Source organism: Trachypithecus francoisi, unplaced genomic scaffold (assembly GCF_009764315.1).
Source record: "Trachypithecus francoisi isolate TF-2019V2 unplaced genomic scaffold, Tfra_2.0 Contig01440, whole genome shotgun sequence".
Classification (NCBI taxonomy): domain Eukaryota; kingdom Metazoa; phylum Chordata; class Mammalia; order Primates; family Cercopithecidae; genus Trachypithecus; species Trachypithecus francoisi.
The window spans coordinates 15705751-15720195 of NW_022681431.1; the positions used below are offsets into that span (position 1 = coordinate 15705751).

The 14445-nt window shown below is 40.7% G+C and overlaps 1 protein-coding gene across 2 annotated transcripts in view; it reads left to right on the top strand.

Annotated features, from left to right (window-relative positions):
• Positions 1 to 14445, top strand: part of ELP3 (elongator acetyltransferase complex subunit 3) — a 117731-nt gene that overhangs the window by 5350 nt on the left and 97936 nt on the right. For both annotated transcript variants that reach the window (XM_033229391.1, XM_033229392.1), the window contains exons 3-6: positions 1189 to 1327; positions 7709 to 7779; positions 8907 to 8970; positions 11650 to 11718. In XM_033229391.1, the coding sequence (XP_033085282.1) occupies positions 1189 to 1327; positions 7709 to 7779; positions 8907 to 8970; positions 11650 to 11718 (343 nt within the window). The remainder of the gene's footprint in view (positions 1 to 1188; positions 1328 to 7708; positions 7780 to 8906; positions 8971 to 11649; positions 11719 to 14445) is intronic.

The following is a 14445-nucleotide window of genomic DNA, read 5'->3' on the forward strand; positions in this document are numbered from 1 at the left end:
GATGTCACCAGCCTATTATTGGAAGGTCTCTCAGTCTGGCTTCAACCTGCTTTTCCAAGTTTTTAAACCTCTGTACCTTTACATTGAAAATCTGCTTTCTGTCAAGTTGGTCTACTTGTATTTCTTAAAATATATGCATTCCTGTTTTTGCATCTGCACATAAATCAGCCTCTCTGCCCTCCATGTCATCTTTGTGTCTTTACTGACTAAGACCTACTCTTTCTTCTGTGCTCATTTTCCATGAATATCTCCCCGGCACACATCAGATTCCTCCCTGAATTCTGGAAGCACTCATTGTTGGTATGTGTGTGTGTTTTATGACATATGTTTTAATCATTTATACATTAATTTTTTCAGCATGCCTGTCTGCAAACATGTAAACATAGAACATGAAAGGACTGTGCCTTGCACATTTGAACATACCAAGTATTCAATGTTCAGGCAACCTCTTGTACACGTTAGGTACTCAGTTAATATTTGTTGACAATGATGTGAGCACTTCACAGATATTTCTAGATGGATTAAAGTTAGAAGACAGGGTGACTGTTAGAGTTTGGCTAGCAGGCACAAAGAAAAGCTGGTGAAAGTTTTTTTAAACTTTCAAAAATACATACTTTATTTCCTATTTGGTTCTGTGTAGCCTTGATTTTTTTTTTTTTTTAATTGTTTTGCCTAGGACAGTAGTTGTCAACCAGGGGTGATTTCCTCCTCAGGACATTTGGCAACGTCTAGGGACATTTTTGAGTGTTACAACAGGAAGACAGGAAGAAGGCTGGTAATGCGTAGAGGCCAAGGATGCTGCTAAACATCCCTCAATTCACTGGCCACCTGCCACAGGAAAGAACTGTGTGGTCCCAGACATCAGTAGTGCTGAGGTTGAGAAAGGTGGAGTCAGAATAGTCATTTGAAGCTGCAGCACTATTCTGAACTAGATCTATATAGTGTCATTGTCCTTCTCCCTCCATAGTCCTGGTTTTCTTTCTGATACTCGAGGGTGGGAAGTAGTCATTCACTCGTGAATTTTGTTCTTCTCTTTCCCTGATAGTCACAGATCTTAAAACTATTCTTGTCACATGATGAAGGGATTAGAGAGTGACAGTTGTTAATGATATTGTTTATAGATCATCCTCTTAATAGCTTGTCCTTAAAATACCATGATCTTGATAATGTGAGATGCTTTACTTTCAGGGTGAAAACCAAGACAGCTGCCAAATATGGCCTTTCTGCCCAGCCCCGGCTGGTGGATATCATTGCTGCCGTCCCTCCTCAATATCGCAAGGTCTTGATTCCCAAGTTAAAGGCGAAACCCATCAGAACTGCCAGTGGGGTGAGTGATTCTACTCATGAAGTGTCGACACACTGGGTATCTGTTCTGGCAGAAGTCCCTGCCTCATGTAGCACCCGTGTGGTGAGGTGGAGGTTGGGGATTCTGACTAATGAAGTCCCCGTATTAGGATACGTGCTGGAATGGAGACCTGTGCTGAATGCAATGAGAGCAGAAAAAGGAAAAAAGTATAATTTTGATTAAAGGAGTAGAAGACGTTTTGACTTCTTTAAAAGTATAGATTCAGGCTTGGTGACAATCACAATAGGATAAATGTTGGTCATCTTAAGCAGGTAGCTTTCAGTATAATTGATGCTTATGAAAGGTGCTTTTGAAAGGCAGTTAATGGTGCACAGTAGTTCTATATATGGTCATTATGAGCACTGTGGAAGTCCAGAGGACAGCGATGTCCCTGCAGCAAAAGGGGCTGGGGAAGGCCCAGTAGAAAGCACAAAGCTTGCTTGACACATAAGCCAAGAAGAGCAGTCTCGAAGCATCATGGGATCTAGGACAGAAGGGCTAAAGCACAGAGGTAGAGAATGACAGGAAGGGTGTGGTGCATGCAGGGAATAGCGAGTATGCCAGACCGAAGGGCGTTGACAGTTCAGGAGAGTAGGACTGTGCATTGAACAGGTAGTTTGGGATCAGCTTATAAAAATCTTAAATGTCTAGCAAAGCAGCTAGATAATAGGAAACAAAAGTTTTGAAAAAGGGAGTAATATGAACAAAGTAGATTTTCAGAAAATTTATTTGGATACAACATGCAGGGTAGTTTGGAGACAAAAAGACTAGTTTAGACGTTCTTGGTATGATCTCAGTATGCAGTGTTAAGGACTTGAGTTAGGAGGGAGACTCTAGGATGAAAAAAGATGAGGGTGAGATACATGCGCGGAAATCGATAGAATTAAGACCCTCTTGACATATGGTCCCCAGAACGAAATTCTCTTCCTGATGTGATCCCACAAGTTCATTCTGTTATTTGAACTGGGATATTATATTCCAAGCAGCTTGTGTTGACTTAGTGACCATGTCTCCTGGATCACGTTACGTTTGTGGCTGATTAAACCCTAAAACTTGAACATACAATGTACCACCAAACCTCATTTCTTCTTCTTTGTACTTAAGTGTTTTATTTTGTTTTGTTTGTTTGCATCTAGTGTAAAAAGTTTGTTGACCAGGCACGGTGGCTCACGCCTGTAATCCCAGCACTTTGGGAGGCCGAGGCAGGCAGATCACGAGGTCAGATCGAGACCCTCCTAGCTAACATGATGAAACCCCATCTTTACTAAAAATACAAAAAAAAAAAATTTGCTGGGCGTAGTGGCGGGCACCTGTAGTCCCAGCTACTCTGGAGGCTGAGGCAGGAGAATGGCGTGAACCTGGGAGGTGGAGCTTGCAGTGAGCTGAGATTGCGCCACTGCGCTCCAGCCTGGGTGACAGAGTGAGACTTTGTCTCAAAAAAAAAAAAAAAAAAAAGCTTGTTAAGAAAAACTAATAGTCCATGCCCCACCTCCCTTTTTCTACCCTAGGGCAACCATTTTTAACTCTTAGCCAATTTCTTTAGCATTAACTTCCATATCCCTAAATAAAATAACATTCTTTATATAATAGATAAGTCTTGACTTTTTTTTCCGTGAGACAGAGACTTGTTCTGTCACCCAGGCTGGAGTGCAGTGGCACAATCTTGGCTCACTGCAACCTCTACCTCGCAGGTTCAAGAGATTCTTGTGCCTCAGCCTCCCAGGGAGCTGAGATTACAGGCATGTGTCACAATGCCCAACTGATTTTTGTATTTTCAGTAGAGACAGGGTTTCACCATGTTGGCCAGGCTGGTCTCGAACTCTTGACTTCAGGTGATCTGCCCGCCTCAGCCTCCCAAAGTGCTGGGATTACAGACGTGAGCCACTGTGCCTGGCCGACTTTTTAGGGTTAAGCATTATGTGTGGGCTTGCCACTAAAGAAGACAGAAACTTAGCAACCTTTCAGCCTGCCTGGTAAACTGAGGCTTCTGTGATACCACCCTCTCTGTTTTTCCTTCTATCTCTGATCATTTCTGTCCTTCCTTTGAGGGCTACCCTTGCTGTGCTTGCCTCTGAAAGTTGGTGTTTTCTTTTGTCCTGGGCCCATTGTGTTTGGTGTTTCACATGCTTGCTTTGGTAACCTCATCCATTGGATGATTTTACCGTTGCTGTATGCTGACTCCCAGCATGAACCATTCCCTGAACTTCAGCCTCCTGTCAGATTGTCAGTTAGGTATCTGTCCTTTGACTGCCTAAGAACCTCCTCAAGTATAACATAACCCAAACTAATACCAAACGTGCTTATTCACCTTTCCTGTCCATGTTACTTCATGGTACCACTGTGCACTCAGTTTCCAAAAAATATGAAATGCATTTTCCATTCCTACTGCCACTGGTAGGAATGCTTTGGCCTTTATTATTTCTTGTTTAGATTATTTCAGTCATTTCCTTACTCGTCTACTTTGTCCTACGTGCATGAAATTCATCTTTGACAGTGTCACAAGAGTGATCTATTGAAAGTATCAGAAGCACACAGCTGGTGGCCATTCCTTATCTACTGCCATTCTCACCTCCATGCCTTTATTCTTGCTGTTTCTCTGATGGTGCTTTGTTTATTTTATACAGTAGTTTTAGGTTTACAGAGAAAAAAAAATTATATACTTCCTCTAGCGCCTTCACATCTACTCCAGTTTCCCTATTATTAATATATTGCATTGTTTGGTACATTTGTTATAATTGATGAACCAATATTGCTGTACTATTATTAACCAAAGCCTGTGGTTACATTAGAATACTCACTGTGTTCTACATTCTGTAGGTTTCACCAATGCATAATGTCATGTATCCACTATTACAGTGTCGTACGAAATAGTTTCACTGCCCTAAAATCTCCTATTTGTGGCTGGGCGCGGTGGCTCATGACTGTAATCCTAGCACTTAGGGAGGCTGAGGTGGGCTGATCAGCTGAAGTAAGGAGTTCGAGAACAGCCTGGCCAACATGGTGAAACCCCATCTTTACTAAAAACACAAAAATTAGCCGGGCGCAGTGGCAGTCATCTGTAATCCCAGTTACTTAGGAGGCTGAGGCAGGAGAATAGTTTGAACCAGGAGGCAGAGGTTGCAGTGAGCTGAGATCATGCCATTGCACTCCAGCCTGGGTGAGAGCGAGATTCTGTCTCAAAAACAAACAAAAAAACCCAGCTCCTATTTGTCCCTCTCCCTCTCCATGCTCCAGACGTAACTTGACTACCACTGAGTGTTTTACTGTCTTTAATAAAGTTCGATTTTTCCAGAGTTTCATGTACAGTAATTGGAATCATACAGCCTTTCCACTTAGCAATATGCGTTTAAGTCTGCCATGTCTTTTTGTGGCTTGGCAGCTCATTCCTTCTTTTTAGTTGCTGAATGATATTCCATTGTACGGATGTACCACTATTTGCTTATTCATTCACCTATTGAAAGACATCTTGGTTGCTTCCAATTTTTGGCAGTTTTAAACAAAGCTGTGTGAAGGTTTTCAGCTTACTTGAGTAACTCAAGAAGTGCAACTGGTAGATCATATAGTAAGACTGTGTTTCACTTTGTAAAAAACTGCAAACTCTTCCGGTGTGACTGCACCGTTTTGCATTCCCACCAGCAGTGAGTGAGCGCTGTGATGTCCACATCCTTGCTAACACTTGAAGATGTCGGTGTTTTGGATTTTATTTAATTAATTTATTTATTTTGAGACAGGGTTTTGTCCTGTCACTGAGGCTAGAGTGTGGTGGCATGATCACAGCTCACTGCAGCCTCAGCCTCCCAGGTTCAAGCTATCCTCCCACCTCAGCCTCCCAAGTAGCTGGGACAATAGGCATGCACCACCACACCAGCTAATTTTTGTGTTTTTTTGTAGAGACAGGGTTTCACCATGTTACCTGGGATGGTCTTGAACTCCTGGGCTTAAGGGATCCTCCCACTTTAGTCTCCCAAAGTGCTGTGATTATAAGTGTGAACTGTGGTGCCCAGCCAGTGTTTTGGATTTTAGCCATTCTCACAGTTGAACAGTGGTATCTCCTTGTTTAGTTTGTAATTCCCTAATGACATGATGTTGAGCATCTTTCCATACACTTATTTGCCACTGTATATCTTCTTTAGTGAGATATCTATTCACATCTTTTGCCCTGTTCTTAATTGGGTGTTTTTTATTAGGTTTTAAGAGTTCTTTGTATATTTTAGCTGGAAATGGTTTATCAGGTACCTATTATGCAGATATTTTCTCGCAGTCTGTGGCTTGTCTTTTCATTGTCTTTCTTGGAGCACAACTTTTAAATATAGACAAGTAGGTTCATAACCCATTTTGAGTTTGTATTTGAGTTCGTGTTTGTGTTTTCCTTGAAACACCATGGTTGTTAACTCGGATACATTACTGTCATCTAAGCCTCAGACCTCACGTAAGTTTCACCAACTGTTTCAGTAACGTCCCACAGAACCTAGTTCAGAATCACCTATTGCTTTTAATTGTCATATCTCTTTAGTCTGGACATTTCCTTTGTCTTTTTTGGACTCCATTACCTTAACACTTTTGAAGATTTCAGGCAAGTTATTTTGTAGCATGTCCCTCAATGTGGGTTCATCAGCTGTTTCCTCATCATGAGATTCAGGTTATGCGTCTTCAGCCTGTGCATCACAGAAGTGGCACTGCGTTCTTCTCATTATCTTCCATCTGGTGGTGCCTAGATTCAGCTTTCCTATCACTGACATTTCTTATTTTGATCAGGGTGCTGTCCACCAGACTTACCCTCTGTCAAATTATTTTTTCCCACTTTGTATGAAGAAGTATTATATGGAGAAATACTTAGAAACTAGGTAAATATCTTGTTTCTCATCACATACCCAGTTCACACCTTTATTTGTGTGAAGGAATAAATGGTTTCCTATTTGGTGGGTTGTCATCTGTTACTATTTATTTTGATGCACAAATTATTGCAGACTTGACCAGTGAGAGCCTTTTCAAGGTGATTTCTATATCTTTTTAAAATGTCCTCATCATTCTTTGAGCAGTTTCTAGCTTTCTGTCACAATAAAATGTTGCAGGCTCGGCCAGAAATGGTAGCTAATGCATGTAATCCCAGCACTTTGGGAGGCTGAGCTGGGTGGATCACCTAAGGTCAGGAGTTCGAGACCAGTCTGGCCAACAGGGCGAAAACCTGTCTCTGCTAAAAAAAAAAATACAAAAAATTAGCCAGGCTTGGTGGCACATGCCTGTTATCCCAGCTACTTGGGAGACTGAGGCAGGGGAATTGCTTGAACCCAGGAGGTGGAGGTTGCAATAAGCCGAGATTGCGCCCTTGCGCTCCAGCCTGGACAACAGAGTGAGACTCTGTCACCAAAAAAAAAAAAAAAGAAAGGAAAGAAAAATGTCCCAGGCTCATCTTAGACTTTCTTTGCTCCGGCCCTGGAATCAGCCATTTCCCCAAGGAGCCCTGATTTCTTTTAGTGGAGAAGGATATTTGGAAACTAAGACCTGAGTACTGCTTACTGCTATTAGGGTGTTACTGCCGCCAGACTCTCTCAGTGGACCAAGCGAGGACATATATATGTATAGCTGCATACATATATGCACACATATACATGTAACACATTTCCATTTGTATTTATTTATCAGTCTACCATATGTTGAACACTCTGATTGACCACAATACCTTTAATTCTACCCAGCCTATAGAATTCATTCTGCTTTTCTCTCTTTCCATGTTTGTAGCTACTTCTCTGACAGTGAGAAGCCTGGCTTGCATTCGCTTTCATAAATGGCCAGATTTGACCAAGTGCCCTGGATGTAACCAATCTCACGTCTCTGCCACTGCCTCCTGTCCTCACCTCACTGAGACTCTGTCAGACCCCTCTGAAGTTACTTACACCCAGACCCTGAAACATGAAGCTGTTAGTTTAATAGTCCCTGCTGCAAATATTGAGATCCAGTGTGTTCATGAGACATTTGAGTCACAAAGGTTAGGTTTATATATAACTTCATAGAATTGCATAAAGTAATTTTTTTCTTACAGGCTATTTAGTAAGACAATCAGAGAGAGAAAGACTAAGAATCACTGTGGCTTTAACAATTTAGTTTGTACTTAATTTATTGTAAAATGGAATATAAATTCACATATATAATACATATGGACAATTTAAAGATAATTAATATTAAATAGAGATCACTCTTGTACCCAGTGCCCAGCTTAAGAAATACAGCCTCGTCAGTACTTTTGAAGCCCGTTCTTGCCACTCTCTGGTTACATTCCTCTCCTTCCTTCCGAGGGATAATCACTCTGTGGAGTGTTGTATTAATTATCCTATAATAGCTTTTTTATTCATCTTTCTTTTATAGATTGCTGTTGTGGCTGTGATGTGCAAACCCCACAGATGTCCACACATCAGTTTTACAGGAAATATATGTGTGTAAGTATGGTGATTTTGTTAAATTGTATGTGTGTGTGTTTTAACTAAGTATGCCCCCTCGAGCCCTTAGTCAGTACATGCTGGTAATATTTAAAACTTCGACTTAATAGATTTATAGATTACTCCTTTCAAACAAGCAACCATTAGATATTTTAGTGCTTTAAAATTGGAATATATGGGGCCGGGCACAGTGGCTCACGCCTACAGTCCCAGCACTTTGGGAGGCTGAGGCAGGCGGATCACCTCAGGTCAGAAGCTTAAGACCGGCCTGGCCAGCACTGTGAGACCCCATCTCTACTAAAAATACAAAAATTTAGCTGAGCGTGGTGGCATGTGCTTCTAGTCCCAGCTACTTGGGAGGCTGAGGCAGGAGAATCGCTTGAACCTGGGAGGTGGAGGTTGCAGTGAGCTGAGATCACACCACTGTACTCCAGCCTGGGTGATAGAGTGAGACTGCATATCAAAATAAATAAATAAAATTGGAACATATGGATATTTTAATTTGTTGCAATATATAATTTTAAAAATGTAGGTTATGGAACTCAAAATAGTAGACATTGGGATATGCAACTCAAAACAGCACATTCTGTTTAACTCATAAATGAAACATGGGAACATGAGCTGCCTAAATTCCACGTCAGAAATTTAAAATGAATTTGGATCAGAAACGTATCAAAATAAAAAATTATCCTTATATGTAACCTTTAGATTTCTCAAACTCACCTATTTGAAAGAATTAGCTGAAAAGTTTGCATGATTCTGGGTAGGAAGATAAAAAGGGGGAAAAATTTTCTTGAGTGTGGTTCCCAAGAGAACATTGAGTATTGATTCAAACTTAGGAAAACTTCATTTTTGTTATTTGTCTCTAAAAGCTTAAACCTCTGAAATAACCACAACGGTAGTATTTTGAAAATGGGTGTAATAGTGTCCCTTTACATATTTATCTTATTTACTTGTTGGTAGAAAATAACGTTATTTACAGATACTGCAAAGGTAGATTCTTCTGTTAGGATTTGAAAAGGAAGCGCGTTTGTTATCAGGATTCTATGGAGACGGTAGATGCTTGGAACTAGCCGGCTGAACTCAGTTTTGCATCTGACATTCTTATTCTTTTGTTGTATTGGCAGATACTGCCCTGGTGGACCTGATTCCGATTTTGAGTATTCCACTCAGTCTTACACTGGCTATGAGGTACAGTAACTTTGAGGCCGTCCTGATGAAGTGTTGCATCATGCTTTACTTATAGTATGGTTTTACCAGTACTGGCTTTCTGATAATTTTTTGTTTTTGTTTTTGTTTTTTTTTTTGATTATGAAAGCTGTTCATTCACCAAATATTTACCAGTGTCTACTAGTGTCCTAAATTGTTCTAGCCACTAGAGAAATACTTACATAAGCACTTCTTATCCCAAACGTTGTTCTAAGTGCTTTATAACTGTAAACCTTATTGCAGTGTTTTGAAGATAGACATTATCATTATCCCAGTTTGCCGATCAGGAAACTAGGGCATAGTGGGCTTAAACAGCTGGCCCAAAGACACACTATTAGTAAGAGACAAGCAGGTTTCGAACTCTGCTGCTCACCACTACATTGTACTGTTGCTTTAGCAGTGGAAAATGGAGAGGGTCCCTTTGTCTTCCGGAATTTACATGTTTTTTTCTTCTTTTTTTTGAGATGGAGTCTCGCTCTGTTACCAGGCTGGAGTGCAGTAGCACGATCTCCTTCACTGCAACCTCCACCTCCTAGGTTCAAGTGATTCTCCTGCCTCAGCCTCCCAAGTAGCTGGGACTGCAGGCAAGCACCACCACGCCCAGCTAATTTTTGTATTTTTAGTAGAGACAAGGTTTCATCATGTTGGCCAGTCTGGTCTCGAACTGCTGACCTCAAGTGATCCGCCCGCCTCAGCCTCCCAAAATGCTGGGATTACAGGCATTAGCCACTGCACCCAGCCTGGAATTTGTATTCTAATAATGGAAGGTAGACAGTAAAGACACAAGAAAAAGTATCAGGCACTCAAAAAATGCTAAGCAGAGATGTAAAATTGAGTAAGGTGATGGCAGCTGAGATGGTTTAGCTGTGGTGGTTAGGAAGGGATTCTGTGAGGAGGTAAGATTGAAGCGAAGTCTGAATGACAAGGACCTAGTCCTAAGAATATGTGGAAGGGGCATTCCTAGCAGAGAAGTCACTAGAATAAGACCCAAGGAGGGAAAGACATGGGGGTGTTGTGCAGTGCAGAGAGTGAGGGAAGCATGAGGCTGGGAGGCAAATGAGCTGGGGTTTGTAAGCAAAGTTAAGGAGTTTCCATTTTAGGGTAGGAGTCATGAGAAGCTATTAGGATTTAAGGCAGGGGAATGATACAATCCAATTGAGTTTTTTTAAAGATCATTTTGATGGCCATGTAGAGAAAGGGTTAGAGTGGGAACCAGAAGGAAGGTAGGAGGCCAGTGAGGCACTTTTGAAGGAGTCACCCTCCTCAGAAGAGCTCAGAAGCCAGGAAACCTTGTGACTTTTTTCTCATATGTGTTTTCATTTTTTTTCCTGTTTTCTAGGGTTCAAATTTTTTAAAATACAAGAGGAATGATTTTGTGAAAAGGCTTCCTGTCATTCCTATCCCCTAGCCATTTTTTGCTCTTCCCCTTACCACTTAGTGTCGTCTATTATTTCCTCCCCATCCTTCAGGGATATTTGAGGGAATACAGCATACACAGATTGCCTATCCCTTATGTGAAATGCTTGGGACCAGAAGTGTTTCAGATTTTGGATTTTTCTGGATTTTGGAATATTTGCATATGCATAATGAGAAATCTTGAGAGTGGAACCCGAGTCTGAACATGAGATTCATTTTTGGTTTATGTACACCTGATACACCTAGTCTGAATTAATTTTATACAGTATTTGTAATAATTTTGTGGATGAAGCAAAGTTTGTATTAAGTACTTGCATGTGGAATTTTCCGCTTGTGGCATCATGTTGGCACTCAAAAAATTTTGAGTTTTGGAGCATTTTTGGTTTTTGCATTAGGGATGCTCAACCTGGACATATTCTTTGTTCGACTGATTCCATATAAGGTCGCATATCAGAGTCCTCTTTTGCTTTGCCTTTTATTTTACAATATTTTAGTGAACATTTTATGTCAGTACATTGTTTTGTGGCTGTACAGTTTTCCACTGTATGATGGTAGCCATTAAAAATTGTGTGGTATTTTAGAAGCTTATTTAAAAGTTACTTTAGGCCGGGCGCGGTGGCTCAAGCCTGTAATCCTAGCACTTTGGGAGGCCGAGACGGGCGGATCACGAGGTCAGGAGATCGAGACCATCCTGACTAACACGGTGAAACCCCGTCTCTACTAAAAAATACAAAAAACTAGCCGGGCGAGGTGGCGGCGCCTGTAGTCCCAGCTACTCGGGAGGCTGAGGCAGGAGAATGGCATGAACCCGGGAGGCGGAGCTTGCAGTGAGCTGAGATCCGGCCACAGCACTCCAGCCTGGGTGACAGCACGAGACTCCGTCTCAAAAAAAAAAAAAAAAGTTACTTTATTACATGACTCTAGAATATGTATGCACGTCTGTGTCTGTGAGCAGAACACTTTGGTGACCCCGGGATTCCAGACATGTTTATACAAAAGACAGATGTGATCCAAGGAGACACCCTGCTGTTGAGGTGCTTGTGACAGTGCGGGTGGACACCTGCCGAATGTGATTTAGAACATTGTTTTGAACCCTGACAAGACTGAGAAAAATTAATGGGGGTACAAGCCATGTTTCAGTGTTCTGAACCATGGAGAGTTTTTTTTTTTTTTTTAATACAATCCTTTTGAAACTACTTTTTATTTTTAATTCAGTGTGAGCATAACAATATTTTTCTCTTCTAGCCAACCTCCATGAGAGCTATCCGTGCCAGATATGACCCTTTCCTACAGACAAGACACCGAATAGAGCAGGTACATTTTTTAAAAACATGTTTTTAAAAAATTAGCTGTTTATACTTACTAAGAAGTCATTGTTGGTTGAGTCAAATTGAACCTGAAATAATGAAAAACGTGTTTTTCCCCTTTTTAAGTTTTCAGTATCCGTCTGAGGGAGGATTTGCCATGCCTAGCAAGGTGAAAAACACTGCTTTCTTTAAAGGCTGTATTTATTGTTTAAGGGTTTTATATTCTCTAAGTTTTTTGTATTTGTAGAAAATTATTAGTAGTATGAAATTTGTGGAATAAAAATGTATGAAAGTTCTTAGACAATAGGTGGATGTGTTGACTTTTAACTTCCAAAAGTCAGAATAAGAAGTATTTTGACTGGCCAGGCCCAGTGGCTTATGCCTGTAATCCCAACACTTTGGAAGGCTGTGACAGCAGATCACTTGAGCCTAAGAGTTCGAGACCAGCCTGGGCAACATAGCAAAACCCCATCTACAAAAAATAAAAAAATTTGCATGGCGTGGTGGTGTGCACCTGAAGTCTTAGCTACTTGGAAGGCTGAGGTGGAAGGATCCCTTGAGCCCAGAAGGTCAAGGCTGCAATGAGCTGTGGTCATACCACTGCACTTCAGCCTGGGTGACTGAGCAAGAGCCTGTCTCAAAAAGAAGTATTGTGACAGATTTGTTGGGTGGAAATAGGAAATTTCCTACAAAGGAATACAAAGAAACTTGTGGGGGTATGGCATTATTCTATCTCATGATCATGATCATGGTGGTGGGTAGATAATTCTAAATGCTCTCATCCATTGTACACTTAAAGTTAGTGGATTTTATCGTATGTAAATTATACCTTGGTGTAGCTGACTAAAAACAAGTACTACGTACATGACCTTGCACTGTTCAAGAAATCTGAGCATTAATACAGATTTTCTTTATTTACAAGTTTATTTTAAACTTGTCCAATTTAAAGAATGTAAAGCACTGTCCATAGTAACAGTAATGTATAGTAGGCACATCCAAGTCTAAAGTAGATAGTAATACATGCTATAGTGGATAAGTTGTGTCTGGGTTTATTTATTGGCTTATTGGTGAATACTGTTCAGTTTTCATATCCACTTTGCTGTCACCCAAGCGTATGAGGAACAGGATTGTCAGTGACAGGAGAGGACCCCACGTGGGGGAGCCTGCATTTTTCCAAAAAGTGGGTTCTAAACTGACCTTTGTTTCAATTTCTTTTTGAGCTATGATAGTTAATTCATTTAAAATGTAAAACTGTTAAGCATGAAATGTTTATGTTTACCAAAAAAGGAGCATAATTTACAAGATTTAGAAATGAATATAGAGCAGTGATTCTTTTCTTAAATGCACTAGAATTACCTGAGTAACTTCTCCAAAACGTGTCAGATCTTCACCTCTGGGTGTTCTGATTAAGTCAGCTTTAAGGTTCTAGCAAGATATTTTAAAAAGCTACCAGGGTAATTTTGATGAGTATCTCTTGGAAACAACGATAGATATAGAAATAGAGTATTATTTTAGTGTTGATATATGTACACACATGCATATATATAGTTTTTCTGTATAAATTTTTTTGCTATTTTCAGAAATTACTGTCAATACCTATTTTTAAAAATTAGAATCTTGGCTTATTGTAGTCAACAAAATGAAAGATTGGTATCATTCTCTTCCCTAGTAGAGGAGACCTAATATTTATTAATTAATTTATTTTTTTGAAACAGGTGTCACTCTTATTGCCCACGCTGGAGTGCAGTGGCACAATCGCAATTTCGGGTCACTGCACCCTCCGCCTCCTGGTTCAAACCATTCTCTTGTCTCAGCCTCCAGAGGAGCTGGGATTACAAGCACGTCTGTCTAATTTTTGTATTATTAGTAGAGATGGGGTTTCACTTTGTTGACCAGGCTGGTCTCAAACTCCTGACCTCAGGTGATCTGCCAGCCTGGTCCTCCTAAGTACTGGGATTACAGGCATGAGCCACTGCACCTGGCCTGAATATTTCATTCTTAATCAGACTTTCACTTTTTTTTTTTGAGACGGAGTCTCGCTCTGTCACCCAGGCTGGAGCGCAGTGGCCAGATCTCAGCTCACTGCAAGCTCCACCTCCCGAGTTTATGCCATTCTCCTGCCTCAGCCTCCCGAGTAGCTGGGACTACAGGCGCCCACCACCTCGCCCGGCTAGTTTTTTGTATTTTTAGTAGAGACGGGGTTTCACCGTGTTAGCCAGGATGGTCTCGATCTCCTGACCTCGTGATCCGCCCGTCTCGGCCTCCCAAAGTGCTGGGATTACAGGCTTGAGCCACCGTGCCCGGCCCACTTTTTTTTTAGAAAGCAGATTTGAAGTGCCTCCTGTGCCTAGAATCATCCATCAATTTTAGACTGCTGTCTTCATTTTTCTTTCTAATTTATTCTTGTTTTCTTCCATTACATCAAATTCTTATTATATTACATAATCATTCATGTATCATTGTTGACCATAAATGCCACCTTTTTGTCCCCTAGGCTTACCACCAAGTCTGACATAAAATACATGATCAATAAATACTTATTATTCTGCATATTGTATTATATTTGTCTTTACTGGTTTCTAGTTTATATTCTTCGTGTTTTTAAATTTCCACTTTGTACGTATTAAAGTCACACCTCTTATTTGTTATTTTATGTTCTCATTCTCCTTATTTGAGTTGTACTCACTTTTTTTCTTTCAGACGAGCCTATTTTTTATCCACAGAATTAGCTGAA